Raw genomic sequence first — 13640 nt, forward strand, 5'->3', positions numbered from 1 at the left:
TGTAATTTTTGAAGGTGGACATCCCTAACATCCTAAAGCAGAGGAAGCAGTTGGCAAAATTGGTGTTGGACTACGATTCTGCCAGAGCAAGGTTTGTCCATCTTCCGCTATCTGTCTGCAGACAAGTTGTGATTACTTTAAGTACACTTACACATCGAGAATTCCATTTGAAATGTAAGGTGAGAAGAGGGACATTTTCCTGCAGCCCTTTGGTGGCTGCACATTTGATGGATTACTACTTTTCCACCGAACTGAAGGAGTGATTCATTGGCTTTCAATTTTGATCATTAGCATCATTCCCTCATGAACCTCACATAGTGGGTCTTTGTCACAGAAACAAGCTCATTTCCCATTTTCTCAGATGGTTGCAGGCAACCAAGTCAATAATCTCAGGAACAAACACTCAAGCACTGACAGCCAAGGCTGACCTACTCAAGGAGGAGATGGATGAGGCCATGAATAAGGTGGAGCTTTGCAAGGTAGGAACATCAGGGTTACATTGTAGTCATGAAATGAAGGTGCCTCTCTTGAAGCGATACTCTACCCAAAAAGTGTATTGTCCCTTTCAAGTACTCACAAATAGGTATCTTCAGCTCATGTAGAGCACATGAGTTTGTAGATGTATGTTATTTAGCAGTTTTGCCGCTGCTGGCCATCAGTCACCATTAGCTTCAAGCTAAATATACTGTATGTGGCTGGCTCTCTTCATTTTGCAGTCACAAAGAAGTAATTAAAAGCATCTTAATGAGCACAAGACAACTATTTGTGAGTACCTGAAAGGCAAAATACATTTTTGGTTAAATATCTCAGTAAAAAAGAAAAAAATTTTAAAAGGGTGCAGATACGACCTTTTATAGATGAGGGCAGTATTTATTTCTGCTAACTAGCTGCCTCATTAACTTGTGGAAGATATCCTGAACAAGTATGTTGGCCAGTGGTCATTTATGGCCTCACTGGACTGAAGGGAGGAAACTGGGAATGGGTCTGGTCAGACATTTCATCTGGGAAAAAGCTACCCGAACAACAACTGGACATTCCAAGACTCTCTGGCCCTTTGACCTAGATTGCTGACACACAGAAAGGAGTTAAAATGCCCCATCAGCTGTGTGTGCATGTGTTTGCAACAATTGAACTGTTTTTAGTGTGTACGGCTCCGTGATGTGTCAGGTTTCCAATCCAGGAAGCGCAGATCCTTGTTTGCCCTCCACCAGTTCTCCCTCCCAGTCTCACCCAGTGCTGCCAACATCCCGAGGATTTATGACTCGTAGTTCACTCAACCTTGTGCCACATAAAAAAAAGGCCATTCATTTGATTGATCATTGTGTGGATCTGAACTGTAGATTCTTCACAAAAATTGACAGATTTTGCTATAGGAATGCTGTGCTTCCGCTTTCAACTGAAGACAGTTAAAAATAAGATAACTGGCATGTTCTTGTAGTTCGCAGTTTTACTCCTTATATTTCTCATACAGGACCAACTTGCTGCAGACATGTACAGCTTTTTCTCAAAAGAAGGAGACTATGCCTTCTACTTCATAACGGTGAGTTCAGTGTGTCATGCTCAACATTCAAAAATGTGTTTGCACAGGTTCCGTGGGAATGTTTTCAGCTGGCGTGTAACTTTTATTGACTTTGTCATCCTGCTTTTACCACAGCTTGTCTTTTTCTACCATGATCTCTGGTTTTGTGTTCCTGCAGCTCTTAGAAGCTCAGGCAGATTACCACAGAAAGTCTCTCACTCTGCTGGAGAGTGTTCTGCCGACCATTCGAGCTCAGCAAGGTAAAGAACACGCACACACACCCATGTAACATTTAGTAGTACAGCATTGTTTAAAAAAACAAAACAAAAATAAAACATGCACACAAGAAGGCACTATCCAGGGCATAATATGAGACCTTTTTATGTATTTCCTGGAGAACACTTTTCCAGTGACACCCCCCCCCCCCTTTTTCCTTTGGTTCCTGTGTTGTTTAGTGTCCCTTAAAAAAAAAAAAATTTCCAGTTTGACACTGGATATGTTTGAGGTTGAGAATATTGCCCAGGTAGTTGCTAGGAGGAGAAACAATTTATTTTCTCGCTGGCCTGAGAAATGAAACCAGTTACCGTACCATTCAACTACATCACTCTGGTCTGTTTTTCTAACTTCTGGACTATCGTTTCCTCAGTCCTAGTAATTATTAAATACCACAAACAGGCACCAGATATTAAAGAATGGCCTTCTGATTTCACCACATTGCTCTCCCTTCATTTTCCAGCGTAGTGTCTCATTAGAGCTCTCTCAGTAGATTTGTCTTGCAATGTTGAAGCAGCTTCGTACTTATTTCTGATAGAAACACGTATGGTCTAAACTGGACAAGTCTGGTCTCCCAGCATGTGGCAGTGAGTCACTACACACACTCTTCTCACGTCACACCCACCTGGGATTTGCAGCAAGCCCCCCCCCCCCCCCCCCCAACATTTTCTCACACACAAAAAGCTGCTGTTTGGAAGCATTTTATTATTATCTGATTGTAGGGGGAGTATAGACGAGATTAGGGTGATGAACCAAGACCAAAATATGCTTTATTTACGCTGAAACCCGGGTCTTATGGATTGGGGGCTGGCCTTCAAAATTAGTTTCATCTCTCTTAAAGACACAACAAAGCTCATAAGAGTGGATGTTTATTATCCTCATCTTTGCATTCAGATTCATGGACAGAGAAGCCTGCCTTTGGCACTGGGCTGGATGAACACCTGAAAAGAAGCGGGAGGGAGATCGCCCTGCCACTGGAAGCCTGCGTCATGATGCTCCTAGAAACCGGCATGAAGGAAGAGGTAACTGAGGTCAAGCCAGATGCTGAAGTCACTGTAAATGCCTAATTGGAAAATGAAAGGGTTCATTCATCGTGATGAACAAATACAGAAATCACACCCAACTGCCACCATTTTATAATTGCACCCTTTGTGTGCAAATAACTTAGATGTCAGAGGACACGTTCATTATTTCCTTAAAAAAAATATGTATTTCCTATTAACTTCTTCCTGGTTATCCATATTTATTTATTTAGTTTTAAATGGAGTTTCTCTTTTCTTTTCTCCTTTTATTCGTGACATTGAGCAACAGAACTCTCACAAATGAGAAGAAAAAGCAAACTAAAGCACTATTCCATTCTCAGCTATGAAAATATCCAATTGTCTAGCTAATAAACAATGTCCGTTATATGACTATATAAAACATCCTTTTCATGAACAACAGTACTGCAGTCAGTAGGCCAGGAATCACTGTTCAGTCCTATGGCTCCCCTTTTTAAACACAATTTTAGCTTGTTGAGGTTCTATTTCAGAGTCAGATTGTATAATCCCTCCCTCTATCATGCTTCACCGTGCTTGTGTCTTTTTAGAGCCTGTGTACGGAGAAAGTAAATGGGCTGTGGTGGATGACGTAAAATACTGCTGGAAAGCAGTTCTGCAGCTTCTTTGCAACAATTTTAAACAAATATAAACAATAGTGGTTTAGGTCTTTTATTAGACGCTATTGCTATACACTGTATTGTAATATCACACAGCCTTAACATCTGTGCCTCTATTATGGTAGAAGGCACACAGTATAATAGTGAGTGGTGATGTTTCGGGCTGGCCAGGAACGTGTTGGGCACTAAAACAAGTAGTTTGAAATGATATTAATATTAATAAATATGACAGTATGGGGGAGTTATCATTGAGCAGGTGTTCGATTTTAAAAGAGAAACCACAGATGTCACTTTTTACTCCATCCTATGTATTATAAATCCTGACAGATAGAATGATACTGATTGTCTAGCTTCACTCTTCTGCTTTGTTTACTTGCTATGTCAGTAAAATAAGTGCTGGCGTAGCTCATTTAAAGTCACCAACGTCAAGTGTGGTTGTGATTTCTGGCTCTACTGGTCACAGACATAATTGAAACTTGGCTTCATTTTGTTTGTCTATCTGCTCATCTCCTTGAATCTTCAAGCCAACTGTAAACATGGGAAACTCCTGCATTTCTTTCCTGCTGTTCCCACACCCAGACACTGCCAAAAGGAAACACTAGAGTAATAATTTCTGAAATTGTTGTGATGTCCCCTCCTCAAAACAATTTTAGAATACAATAGAGGCCACTTGTCTCCTGTTCATAAATCAGTTTTGTAGTGTGTGTGTGTTTGTGTGTGTGAGAGCGAGAGAGAGAGAGAGAGTGCAAAAAGAGCACACAAGTGCAAATGGTAGCTGTAAAGCACATCATATGTAGATGTATTTATTCCCTGGTGTGTCCAGTCTGTGTGGTGTAAAGACAGCCTTTGTTTACGTATCAAAGTAAAGCGCGTGCTGTGCTGTGAGTGGTGGGTGTGTTTGTTTGCCAGCTTTAAGGTTTCATTATGTGCAGCTGGCAGGGCAAGTTTGTATAGTGGAGTTTATCTGTAGCTGAGTGTTAGAAAAGTGTGTGTGTTTAGGTTTCACTGAAGGCATGGGGTCTTTTGTGCACATGAATGTTGGCACACAGCTTCATTGTTGTTTGCTGTCATTGACTGTGGTTTGTTTGTCTTTTTGTGTGTGTGTGTGTGTATATTTTCTTGTCAGGGTCTATTCAGAATTGCAGCGGGGGCATCCAAACTAAAGAAACTGAAGGCAGCACTGGATTGTTCAACATCACAACTGGAGGAGTTCTACTCTGACCCCCATGCTGTCGCTGGTATGTCTCCATCTAGAGCTTCTCCATATGTTTTGGTATGACTTTAAAAGCAGGTTAAGCTGTTTGGGTAGATTTCTTTATATGTTATTGTGTGCTTTCATCTCATCGCCCAGCATCATTGTTTGTCATTTAAAAACACATAAGAGTTAGTGACTCGACATGGCTAGCTCCTTGCCTGGCAGACCAGGCCCATAATTAACTGTGTGACTGAATAGGGTCTGGCCACTCTCAATTGGCAATATTTTGCAGAATTTGAATCCTAGTTGATCAAATTAATTATAAAACTGCAGTCAACACTGACACCACCAGCAGTGCAAGTTGGTAATTAAACTTTTCCCAAAGAGTCAGACAAGCAACCACATCCTTTTCTTCTATTAGTAGTTGTAGCATTTTTCTTCATCCAGCTTTAATATCTATATATGTGACAAAATTTAAACAGTCGCCAAGAGCTCGCATTGCTTCATCCGACACTAACATAGCCAACATGAGGGAACTGTCATAAAAAGGGCTTCTACATTATTTATCTCAACCCCTCCTGTTAGTTGCTCATGGGTCTAGCCAAAAATTTGGCTTTTGCAGTTCTTTAGATGACCCTCGTTACGAGATTGATTCTCAGCAAAGAATGAACTGAGTGGGAGCAGGGCGGAGCCAGGCTATCCACTTCCCACTGCAGTACCAGAAAGATCTGAATGATATTTTTGAAGAGTATAACACAATCTTTTTGTGTGTGATGTTTCAGGAGCACTGAAGTCCTATTTGAGGGAACTCCCTGAACCTCTTATGACCCACCAGCTTTATGACGAATGGATCCAGGCTTGCAGGCAAGGCTCATCGCATCATCACTTTGGACCAGGGCTTTTTAAACTGCTGCAGTGTTGTCACATGGAGGCCACCTCAAGTATTATACTGGTTTTTGAAAGAGAAATACTGGTGTGTTCATTATAAATAAAGCTAAGGACAAACACCAAAAGAAAACCTTACCTACCAAAATGTTTTCTTTCCACTGACATGTTACTACTCCTTTTAGCCACTAGCCAACTATATAATGGGTGGAGGCTGCTGATTGGTTGTTTACACATATGTTTTTAATTATTATTTGGTTTTCAGTATTTTATGAGGGCTTTGACTACTGTTACTACAATAATAATAATAGTTATGAGAGAAATTGTGACCCAGATGCCACTATATATTGATATTATATTGATTGTCTGTATGAAATAGTGGAGTGGGCCACCCATGATGGATGATAGACTATTTCACATAATATGCTTAATAATATGCTCTGCTTTGTGACCTTTCCAGCGTGTCGGACCCAGATAAGAGGCTCCAAGCACTCTGGGTTGTGTGTGATCAGCTACCAAAGAACAACAAAACCAACCTTAGGTTAGCCACTGTTCCAATATTGTTTGTCTTTTCTTTTTTTGCAACTGTATTATCACAATAGAAGCTTTCATGTTTCCTTGCAGGTATCTGGTGAAGTTTTTAGCCAAATTGGCTCAGGACAGTGAGGTGAACAAAATGACTCCCAGCAACATTGCCATTGTCCTGGGACCGAATCTCCTCTGGGCAAAGACTGAAGGGTGAGGAGAAATTGAAGGGGTGGGGGAAAGATATAGTTTATGTCTGAAGATTATGCATTATTTCCCTCATTATGTTTGAAAACGTCTGACTTTGCTCATTTGTGTGTCTGCCCAGGAGTTTAGCTGAGATGGCTGCAGCTACCTCTGTGCATGTGGTGGCCATCATAGAGCCCATCATCCAGCATGCTGACTGGTTCTTTCCTGAGGGTAAGTTCTGGGTTTCCTCTTCAGTGGCCTTGGAGCCCAGAAGCTTTCCTTGTAGCCAATCAGGGATCAGTGGTCACTGCTCTGCACTCACTCAAACTTTGTGTTGTTTGCATTTTCTGGATCAGCTTTAAGGCTTTCAGAACAGATGTCATATATTCCCCTAAAGTCATGTATCAAATGTAACCACTAGCATTTATTACAAATGTAAAAATGTTAGCCTACACCTACGCTAATCTGGTCCAGTCTTTTAGCTTCTCTTGTCATAGGGTGTTTGGTTGGTTTTTCAAAGCTCTTTAGCTCCTGTAACTTAAGCTAAGATGGTGACAGAATGTCTGTACTACAGCGGGTAGAATAAGCATTGAACACGTCACCATTTTTCTCAGTAAATATATTTGTAAAGGTGCTATCCACATGAAATTTTCACCAGTTGTCACTAACTAGCAAAGAAATCAAACCTTAGATGATCATAAATTAAGTTGAGTTAAAAAATGGAATGATACAGGGAAAAAGTATTGAACACATGAAGAAATGGAGGTGCAAAAAGAAAGCTAGAACACCAGCTGAAATCCATCAGTAATTGGAAAGCAATCCTGCCCCTTGTCAGAGCACATTAATACTGTGTCAGCTGGTTCAGTTCCAACTGATGCCCTATAAAAGTTTTTTCATTGCAATGGTGTCACACAAGAAGCATCTCATGGGTAAAAGCAAAGAGCTCTCTCAAGAGCTTTGCAACCTTATCGTTGCAAAACATACTGATGGCATTGGTTACAGAAGGATTTCTAAATTTCTGAGTGTTCCAGTGAGCACTGCTGGGGCCATAATCTGAAAGTGGAAACAATATCATTTCACCATAAACCGACCACGACCAGGTGCTCCTTGCAAGATTTGTACAGAGACATTCATGATAAAAATCTGCTGCCATCTACCAGGGTTATAAAGATGAAATGAGGGTGGACATTTCAGCAAGACAGTGATCCCAAGGAAACTCTCACTTGGTTTAAATAAAGTTGCTAGAGTGGCCCAGCCAATTGCTTGACTTGAAACCAATAGAAAATCTATGGAAAGAACTAAAGATCAGAGTTTATAGAAGAGACCCACAGAACATTACACTGTTAACTTAATTTCTTTGCATGTGTGGGTTACATGGGTTGTTACCAACAAATGGTGAACATTTCATGTCAATAGCACCTTTAGAAATATATTTACTGAGAAAAAAAGTGACGTGTTCAATACTTACGTTACCCGCTGTATGTAGTTCCTCATACTGAGTGGCATCATGGGTCAGGGGCTTGTGCTGTCTAGGGCTGTAATCAACCAAAGAAATTCTTGGTTGACTGAAGCCCTCAAATCTGTGACATAATTTTATATAGGAAAAATATACTGTGTCAACTATCAGCACAAAACCTGTTGAGGAGTATGTAGACAATTGTTTTTGTCACGTTATAATAATTGACCGACGCTATCATTTGTCCTGCGCACAGAGCCAGACTGAACAGAGGAGCTCAGCATCGCGGCTGAGACACAAATAGACTTTTAACTTAAAACTTTACGTTCAAACACAAAAGGCAAGTCCACTGCAAGAATTTTTACAGTTAAAACAAAAACAGTTATTAGACTAAAACATTGAAATGTCAATTCTGATATGTTCATATGCTCAAAACTGACGGGGCAACCTAAGGTGGACACGTTAGCTCACAGTTTTTAGGTGATACGCCATGTTTGTAGTGGAGCTGTGACATGAAAACTGTTGTTTGCAAACTTTGCATTCGACTTTTTTTCCTTTATCTATTTTCATGAAATGCTGCCACACTGCAGATGTCTTTGACATGGTGGACGAGGACTGACTTTAAACCAGACGCTGGTCTTCTAATACTCTTCAGTCTGTCTGTCTCTAGCTGGTCGGGCTAGTCCAAAATAGCAAAACAAGGGTGGTGTTCAAAGATAGATTGTTATCTGTGAAACAGGGGTGCTTTGAAAGCACCCCCGTTAGCACTTGTTACTTTCCTCCTGATGAAATTAACGTGGCAAAAAAATCGACCAATCGGAATTTTGGTCGAACCAGAACGTATTGACTAATAAATCGACCAGTCGACTGGGAGATTACAGCCCTAGTGCTGTCACCTCAAAACAATAAGCGCCTCTGTTGATTTTATGGTTATTTCTCTTTAGAGTCTGCATATTTTCCTGAGAATCTTCCCACAGTTTGTAGTTGGATTCCTCACAGATCTGAGACTCCTTATTGACCATTAGCATGAATCTAAGCCTGACTGTGTTTGTGTGTGATGGCTCACTCAAGCCACACATGATCCATGATAAGAGTTGGAAAGCACAAAGGAATTACTCTTGTTCATGCCAATGAAGAACAAAGGTAAAGCTGAATACGAGCTCTCCCTCTCAACACTGTGACTTGATTTCCTGCCCAGAGTTTATTTTGCTAAGTTTGGCCTGCCAAGCACATGTAACTGGCTGTCGGATGTCAACATCTGCCTCCTCTTACCAATAAATACTGTGTGTTTGGGGCTGTTTCCTGCATTTGGTTCAGATTACAAACTGTAAGTACATTTGGCATGTCAGCAGAGAGAAGCAGGTTTCTCAGGATTTTAAGCAGGAGTCTTTGCAGGTGCTCTACAGCCTACATTGTAAATGCCTTTTAGACATCAGCTGCTCTGCATGTATGTTGATGTTTTTAATTATTGAATCATTGATTGTCTATTGTGGAAGAGTAACACTCAACATTGCTCTACTGGTATTCATTTTTATGCTGTACCCATTTGTTACATTGTCTCCAGTTGGGGTGTAAAACAGACCTGTAAAAACACAAGGAGGGGGGGGGGGGGGGGGGGCGGCGCAACGAAGCCTATCCCAGCTGACATTTGGGAAAGAGGCGGGATACAACCTGGATGGGTCGCCAGTCCGTCGCAGGGCCATCAGGAGCAATAAGGGGTTCAGTATCTTGCTCAAGGATACTTGCACATGGTCACCAGGGGAAGTGAGGATCGAACCAACGACCCTTCGATTGCTAGATGGCCACGCTATTTCCAAGCCATGCTACCCAGTGCGCTTAGTATCTTTCAAGACCAAGTCATAGTTCAAAACACAAACTTGAAAGTCCTAGTCAAGTCGCGAGTCATCAAAATTGCAACTGGAGTGGTACTTGAGTCCTGTAATTGAGTACTGTTGGTAGATAACTGCATTACCTTACTGGGACACACAGAGTTTATGTGTCTTATCCACTACAACACTGGCAGCAGCTCCTATCTGAAGCCCTGCCTTCGTTTTGTGATTTTTCAAATCATGACTGATTTGTACCAAGGCAAGCATCAATTGTCGTTGTAATCAACTTATTACATTGGATTAATAGTCTGCTGTGACAGTCTTGGTTGGTGTCTTTTAGTTGCAACAAGCCACGTCATCACATGCTCTCTGTGTTGCTGTGTATTCTGCTAGTGTAGACGTGCAACTATTCCTCTCAACTCCTGTGTCACTTCAGATGTCGTACTTTAATATAGATAGATTTTTTTTGTGTAACTATGTCTGTCTCTCTTCTTATAGATGTTGAGTTCAATGTGTCTGGCATGTTTGCGATGCCCACTCCTGCATCTAACCACAACAATCATCAAGATTATGACTGTGGCACCATTGAGAGGAAGAGGCCTTGCAGTATGGTGGGACCAGAGAATGACATGACACGCAAAGACAAGTAATTAAGCTCCGAGACCTTTCTCAATGTTAACTCTTTCTCTGGCGGACCACAGTAATGTTCAGGCCTGGCAGCACTTTCACTGCACAAATAATGGATTTCCAAAGTTGTCAAATCAGTCACTCCTCTTAACTGCTTGAGACAATAATTTGGCATTCACTTTTCAGGTTTTTATGTTTTGCTTCCTATAAATTTTCATGCCTCTGAACTAGCAGGAGGTTTCTGGGTGGTCCGGCCCATTGTCATGAACATGATATCTCAGGAACCCCTGGGGGAAATTTCACACAGTTTTGTCAAAGGTCTCTATTAAATCACAAAACACACATTTCACTGTAACTCAATGACACGTTCAACGTGTATGACAAGATTTTGCGAAAATGCATGGAACTATGATGACATTTTGCTTCCAAAATGTCAGAAATCAACTTCACTTTGATACGTGGTTCTGCAATTTTTCAAACATTTCTGTGTCAATGAGAGGAATAATAATTATTGTAATAATAGTGATAATTGTAGTTCTGAATAGAACCCGTAACACTGTTTTTACTGACTCTCATTGTGCTCTGCGACTAAGAAGATTCTCTGTTCTGACATAATCATTAATTTCTGATCAAAGCTGTGGTGTCTTCTGTGTCTTTCTTACGCTGTCTCACTGCTGTCCTTCACTAGCACCCCTAACAAGCACTCGGACCACACCCTCCGTAGAGGCAGTAACACCTTAGGTAGAAAGCAGCACACTTCACCTGCCTTCCAGCCCCCTTTACCCCCTGTGGAGGCTCCTGGGCAGGGACACGGGGCTGGGCAGGTGTCCCAGCCCTTGGCTGAACCCCAACCCCAGCCACAAGCTCCACTGGGGGGTTCAGGGCTTGAGAACTCCCAGAATAGCTTGGCTCAGGGTCTTGCTGCTCTTACAGCCGCTCAGCAGCTTCTAGCCCAGCACACTGAGGAGCTCAGGTAAGGGCTGCTCTCCTGCCTGCCCCCTGCTGGTGGCACAGTATTCCAGACAGACATGTTTCCATGCTTGCAGTGTTGGTTTTTTGGGAAGATATTGTGTGAGAGTAGATGGTTCAGCTCCTGTTTCTCTTGCAAACCACAAGTTTTCGTAGCTACAGCCCTGTTGGTTTGACTGAGTTCAGCCCACCAAAGTAGCACAACAATGACTGCTGTCATTCTGCTGTCGCTCCCAGGGCCTCTTGACTTCCCATTCCTCTGCTTTCCCCCAAATCACTGGAAGCAGCAGGAACTTCACACTAACTGGCCTAAACTGCTTTGAGAAGCCAGGACATTGTTGTCTGTTTATGTAACGACTGAAGGATGTCTTTGATTTAGTTGGTGAAAGGGCAACATTCATCCCCAGACAGATAAGACTATTCAGTGCAGCATTCTTCTTCTCCTACTGACTCTATTGGGAAGGTAAAAGTAGACGAGACACAAAGAATGTATGTGTTACACTCATTATCACAACACACTACACTTAGATGAGTTTGCTTTTTGATTTTGCTTCACCAGCTTTGAAACTGCTGATCTTCAGTAAAATGGAATTAATGGTGGATGCTTAAATATTTGTGTTTATGTGCATTCTTTCCGAATAATTTACGGTTTAAACCCCCCCCCCCCCCCCCTCTGTTTTTCTTTGTTAAGCAACCCAAAGCTACGAGACTCCACATCTGCCCCTACCCCTCTCCTCCAGCGGAATGGCTCTGGAGGAGGGAGCCAGGCTGCTGGGCAGCTGGGCAGTGGGACCAGTGGGACAGGATCTATGGGGCCCAGTCCACATATGATGCGTAAAGGTAAGAAGAGTCTGCACACTAGACATATGTGATTTCAGTCATTCAGTTCAAAAATATGTTAATGGCAACTCCCCTTAAAAAAAAAAAAAAACGTACAGAGCAGTTTATTTTCCGTCTTGGAAAATATCTGCTGGTTTTAACATTTTCTTTGATTTCACAGAAGTTCTTCTGTAAACCCTCTCCTTGTTCTGCTTTCTCTCATAAAGCTGTGGTGTAGCGTGTTTAAATCCCAGACAGAGCTGCACAGTCTCACTTCCCTTCACTGTCTTCCTTTTAAATAGAGAAGTGATTATAATTAATCACTAAGTCAGACTGTGGTTTAACCTGTGCCTACCTTTTTATGGATGAATTTAAACCACACTTTGTAAATTTAAAGGGGGAAAAAAATGATTAATTTAAGTTCTAAACCGAATGTAGCCAGAGAAAAATGATCAGGTAAGAGAGAGAAGTCATGCATGAAGTGTGTAAAGAGCCAGATTGTTAAGAAATGTTCTTGATGTGCTTCCTCCCTTTTGATCTGATCACTGGTTTGTGCATGTTTTTGGCATCGTAGACTCTCACCCAGCTCACTGGTTCTGATTAAGTCTCGTTTATTTTACCATTTTAAGATCTTTTTCTCTTTCCTAAATGATTTTTTTACTTCCAGTTTCCTTTGGTACCATCTCATAATAACTGATGAGATTTGTATGTTATGCATGTCTTGATCAAACTTCAGGTACCAAGAAGCAAGCACCTGCACCTCCTAAACCAACAAACCCTCCTCCAAGCCAGCCCTGCAGTTCAGTGAACCCCAGCTCCTCCTCCTCCTCAGGCTCTTGTCAGTCCCTCAGCCCCTCTTCCAGACCCTTGTCAAGCCACTTACCCTCCTCGCCCACATCTCCCACTTCCCAGCCATGTGCCACACCTAGGCGTCACTCCAGTAACCAGCCACCAATCCAAGCACCCAGCCATCCGCCTCCGGAGCCTCCTACACAGGTCAGCCCCACCCAACCCACATCCCTAGGCCAGCATAGTGGGGACCAGCAGAGCATGGACCCCTCACCTCCAGACTCCCCGACCCCTCCAGACACCCCTCCACCTTCCACCAACTCCCAAGATGGCCCTGGGGCTGTAGCTCCTTCTTCCCCGTCTCCGTACCAGTCAGGCTCCCTTCCCCGACCACGGCCAGTCCCCAAGCCCAGGAACAGACCTAGCGTGCCGCCACCTCCCCAGCCCACCACACTGGCCAGTGACACCAATGGGATCTGTGCCACTGCTTATAAGATGATGGGTGAGTGTCATCTCTCATGTTGGTTGGTAGGTTTGTGCATCTGTTTCCCCGCTGAAGTACTAATGCTCACATTGTAATACCCCCGCAGGTTAAAGAGACACTTATGAGAGGTTTGTTGTTATCTGACACGAGCACTACTGCTCCTGCATCACCACAGCCATTCATACCACCTGCAGCCTCATTTATGGAGCCCTGATTCAGACTTTCATATTCTATATCACAGCCCTAGTAGACCACTGGCCATTTCATTCGGAGGCTGAGCCTAGCAGATTGCTAGTTAGCTTAGCACAATGAATGGTTTAGGTAGAAGGTGTCAGCATACCTCGCTCAAAAGTTATGAAATACTCTTTCCTCCTAAAGGGTCTTTTCCTGCTTCAGTGTCACTCAGGTTGTTCATAACAATAGC

The 13640-nt window shown here is 42.5% G+C and overlaps 1 protein-coding gene across 4 annotated transcripts in view; it reads left to right on the forward strand.

Moving 5' to 3' along the window:
- Positions 1-13640, forward strand: part of arhgap17a (Rho GTPase activating protein 17a) — a 38979-nt gene that overhangs the window by 21895 nt on the left and 3444 nt on the right. For 2 of the 4 annotated variants that reach the window (XM_086196114.1, XM_086196113.1), the window contains 14 exons: positions 15-91; positions 362-479; positions 1472-1540; positions 1698-1779; positions 2687-2814; positions 4576-4687; positions 5427-5508; positions 5990-6070; positions 6154-6267; positions 6383-6474; positions 10027-10174; positions 10844-11128; positions 11816-11964; positions 12680-13234. In XM_086196114.1, the coding sequence (XP_086052240.1) occupies positions 15-91; positions 362-479; positions 1472-1540; positions 1698-1779; positions 2687-2814; positions 4576-4687; positions 5427-5508; positions 5990-6070; positions 6154-6267; positions 6383-6474; positions 10027-10174; positions 10844-11128; positions 11816-11964; positions 12680-13234 (2092 nt within the window). Of the gene's footprint in view, positions 1-14; positions 92-361; positions 480-1471; positions 1541-1697; positions 1780-2686; positions 2815-4575; positions 4688-5426; positions 5509-5989; positions 6071-6153; positions 6268-6382; positions 6475-10026; positions 10175-10843; positions 11129-11815; positions 11965-12679; positions 13235-13322; positions 13345-13640 lie in introns of all 4 variants that reach the window. The other 2 variants (XM_086196115.1, XM_086196117.1) reach the window with 2 other exon arrangements.

Source organism: Aulostomus chinensis, chromosome 23 (genome assembly GCF_037954235.1).
Source record: "Aulostomus chinensis isolate RoL2024-O1b breed Wild chromosome 23, RoL_Achi_v1.0, whole genome shotgun sequence".
In the NCBI taxonomy this organism is placed as follows: Eukaryota; Metazoa; Chordata; class Actinopteri; order Syngnathiformes; family Aulostomidae; genus Aulostomus; species Aulostomus chinensis.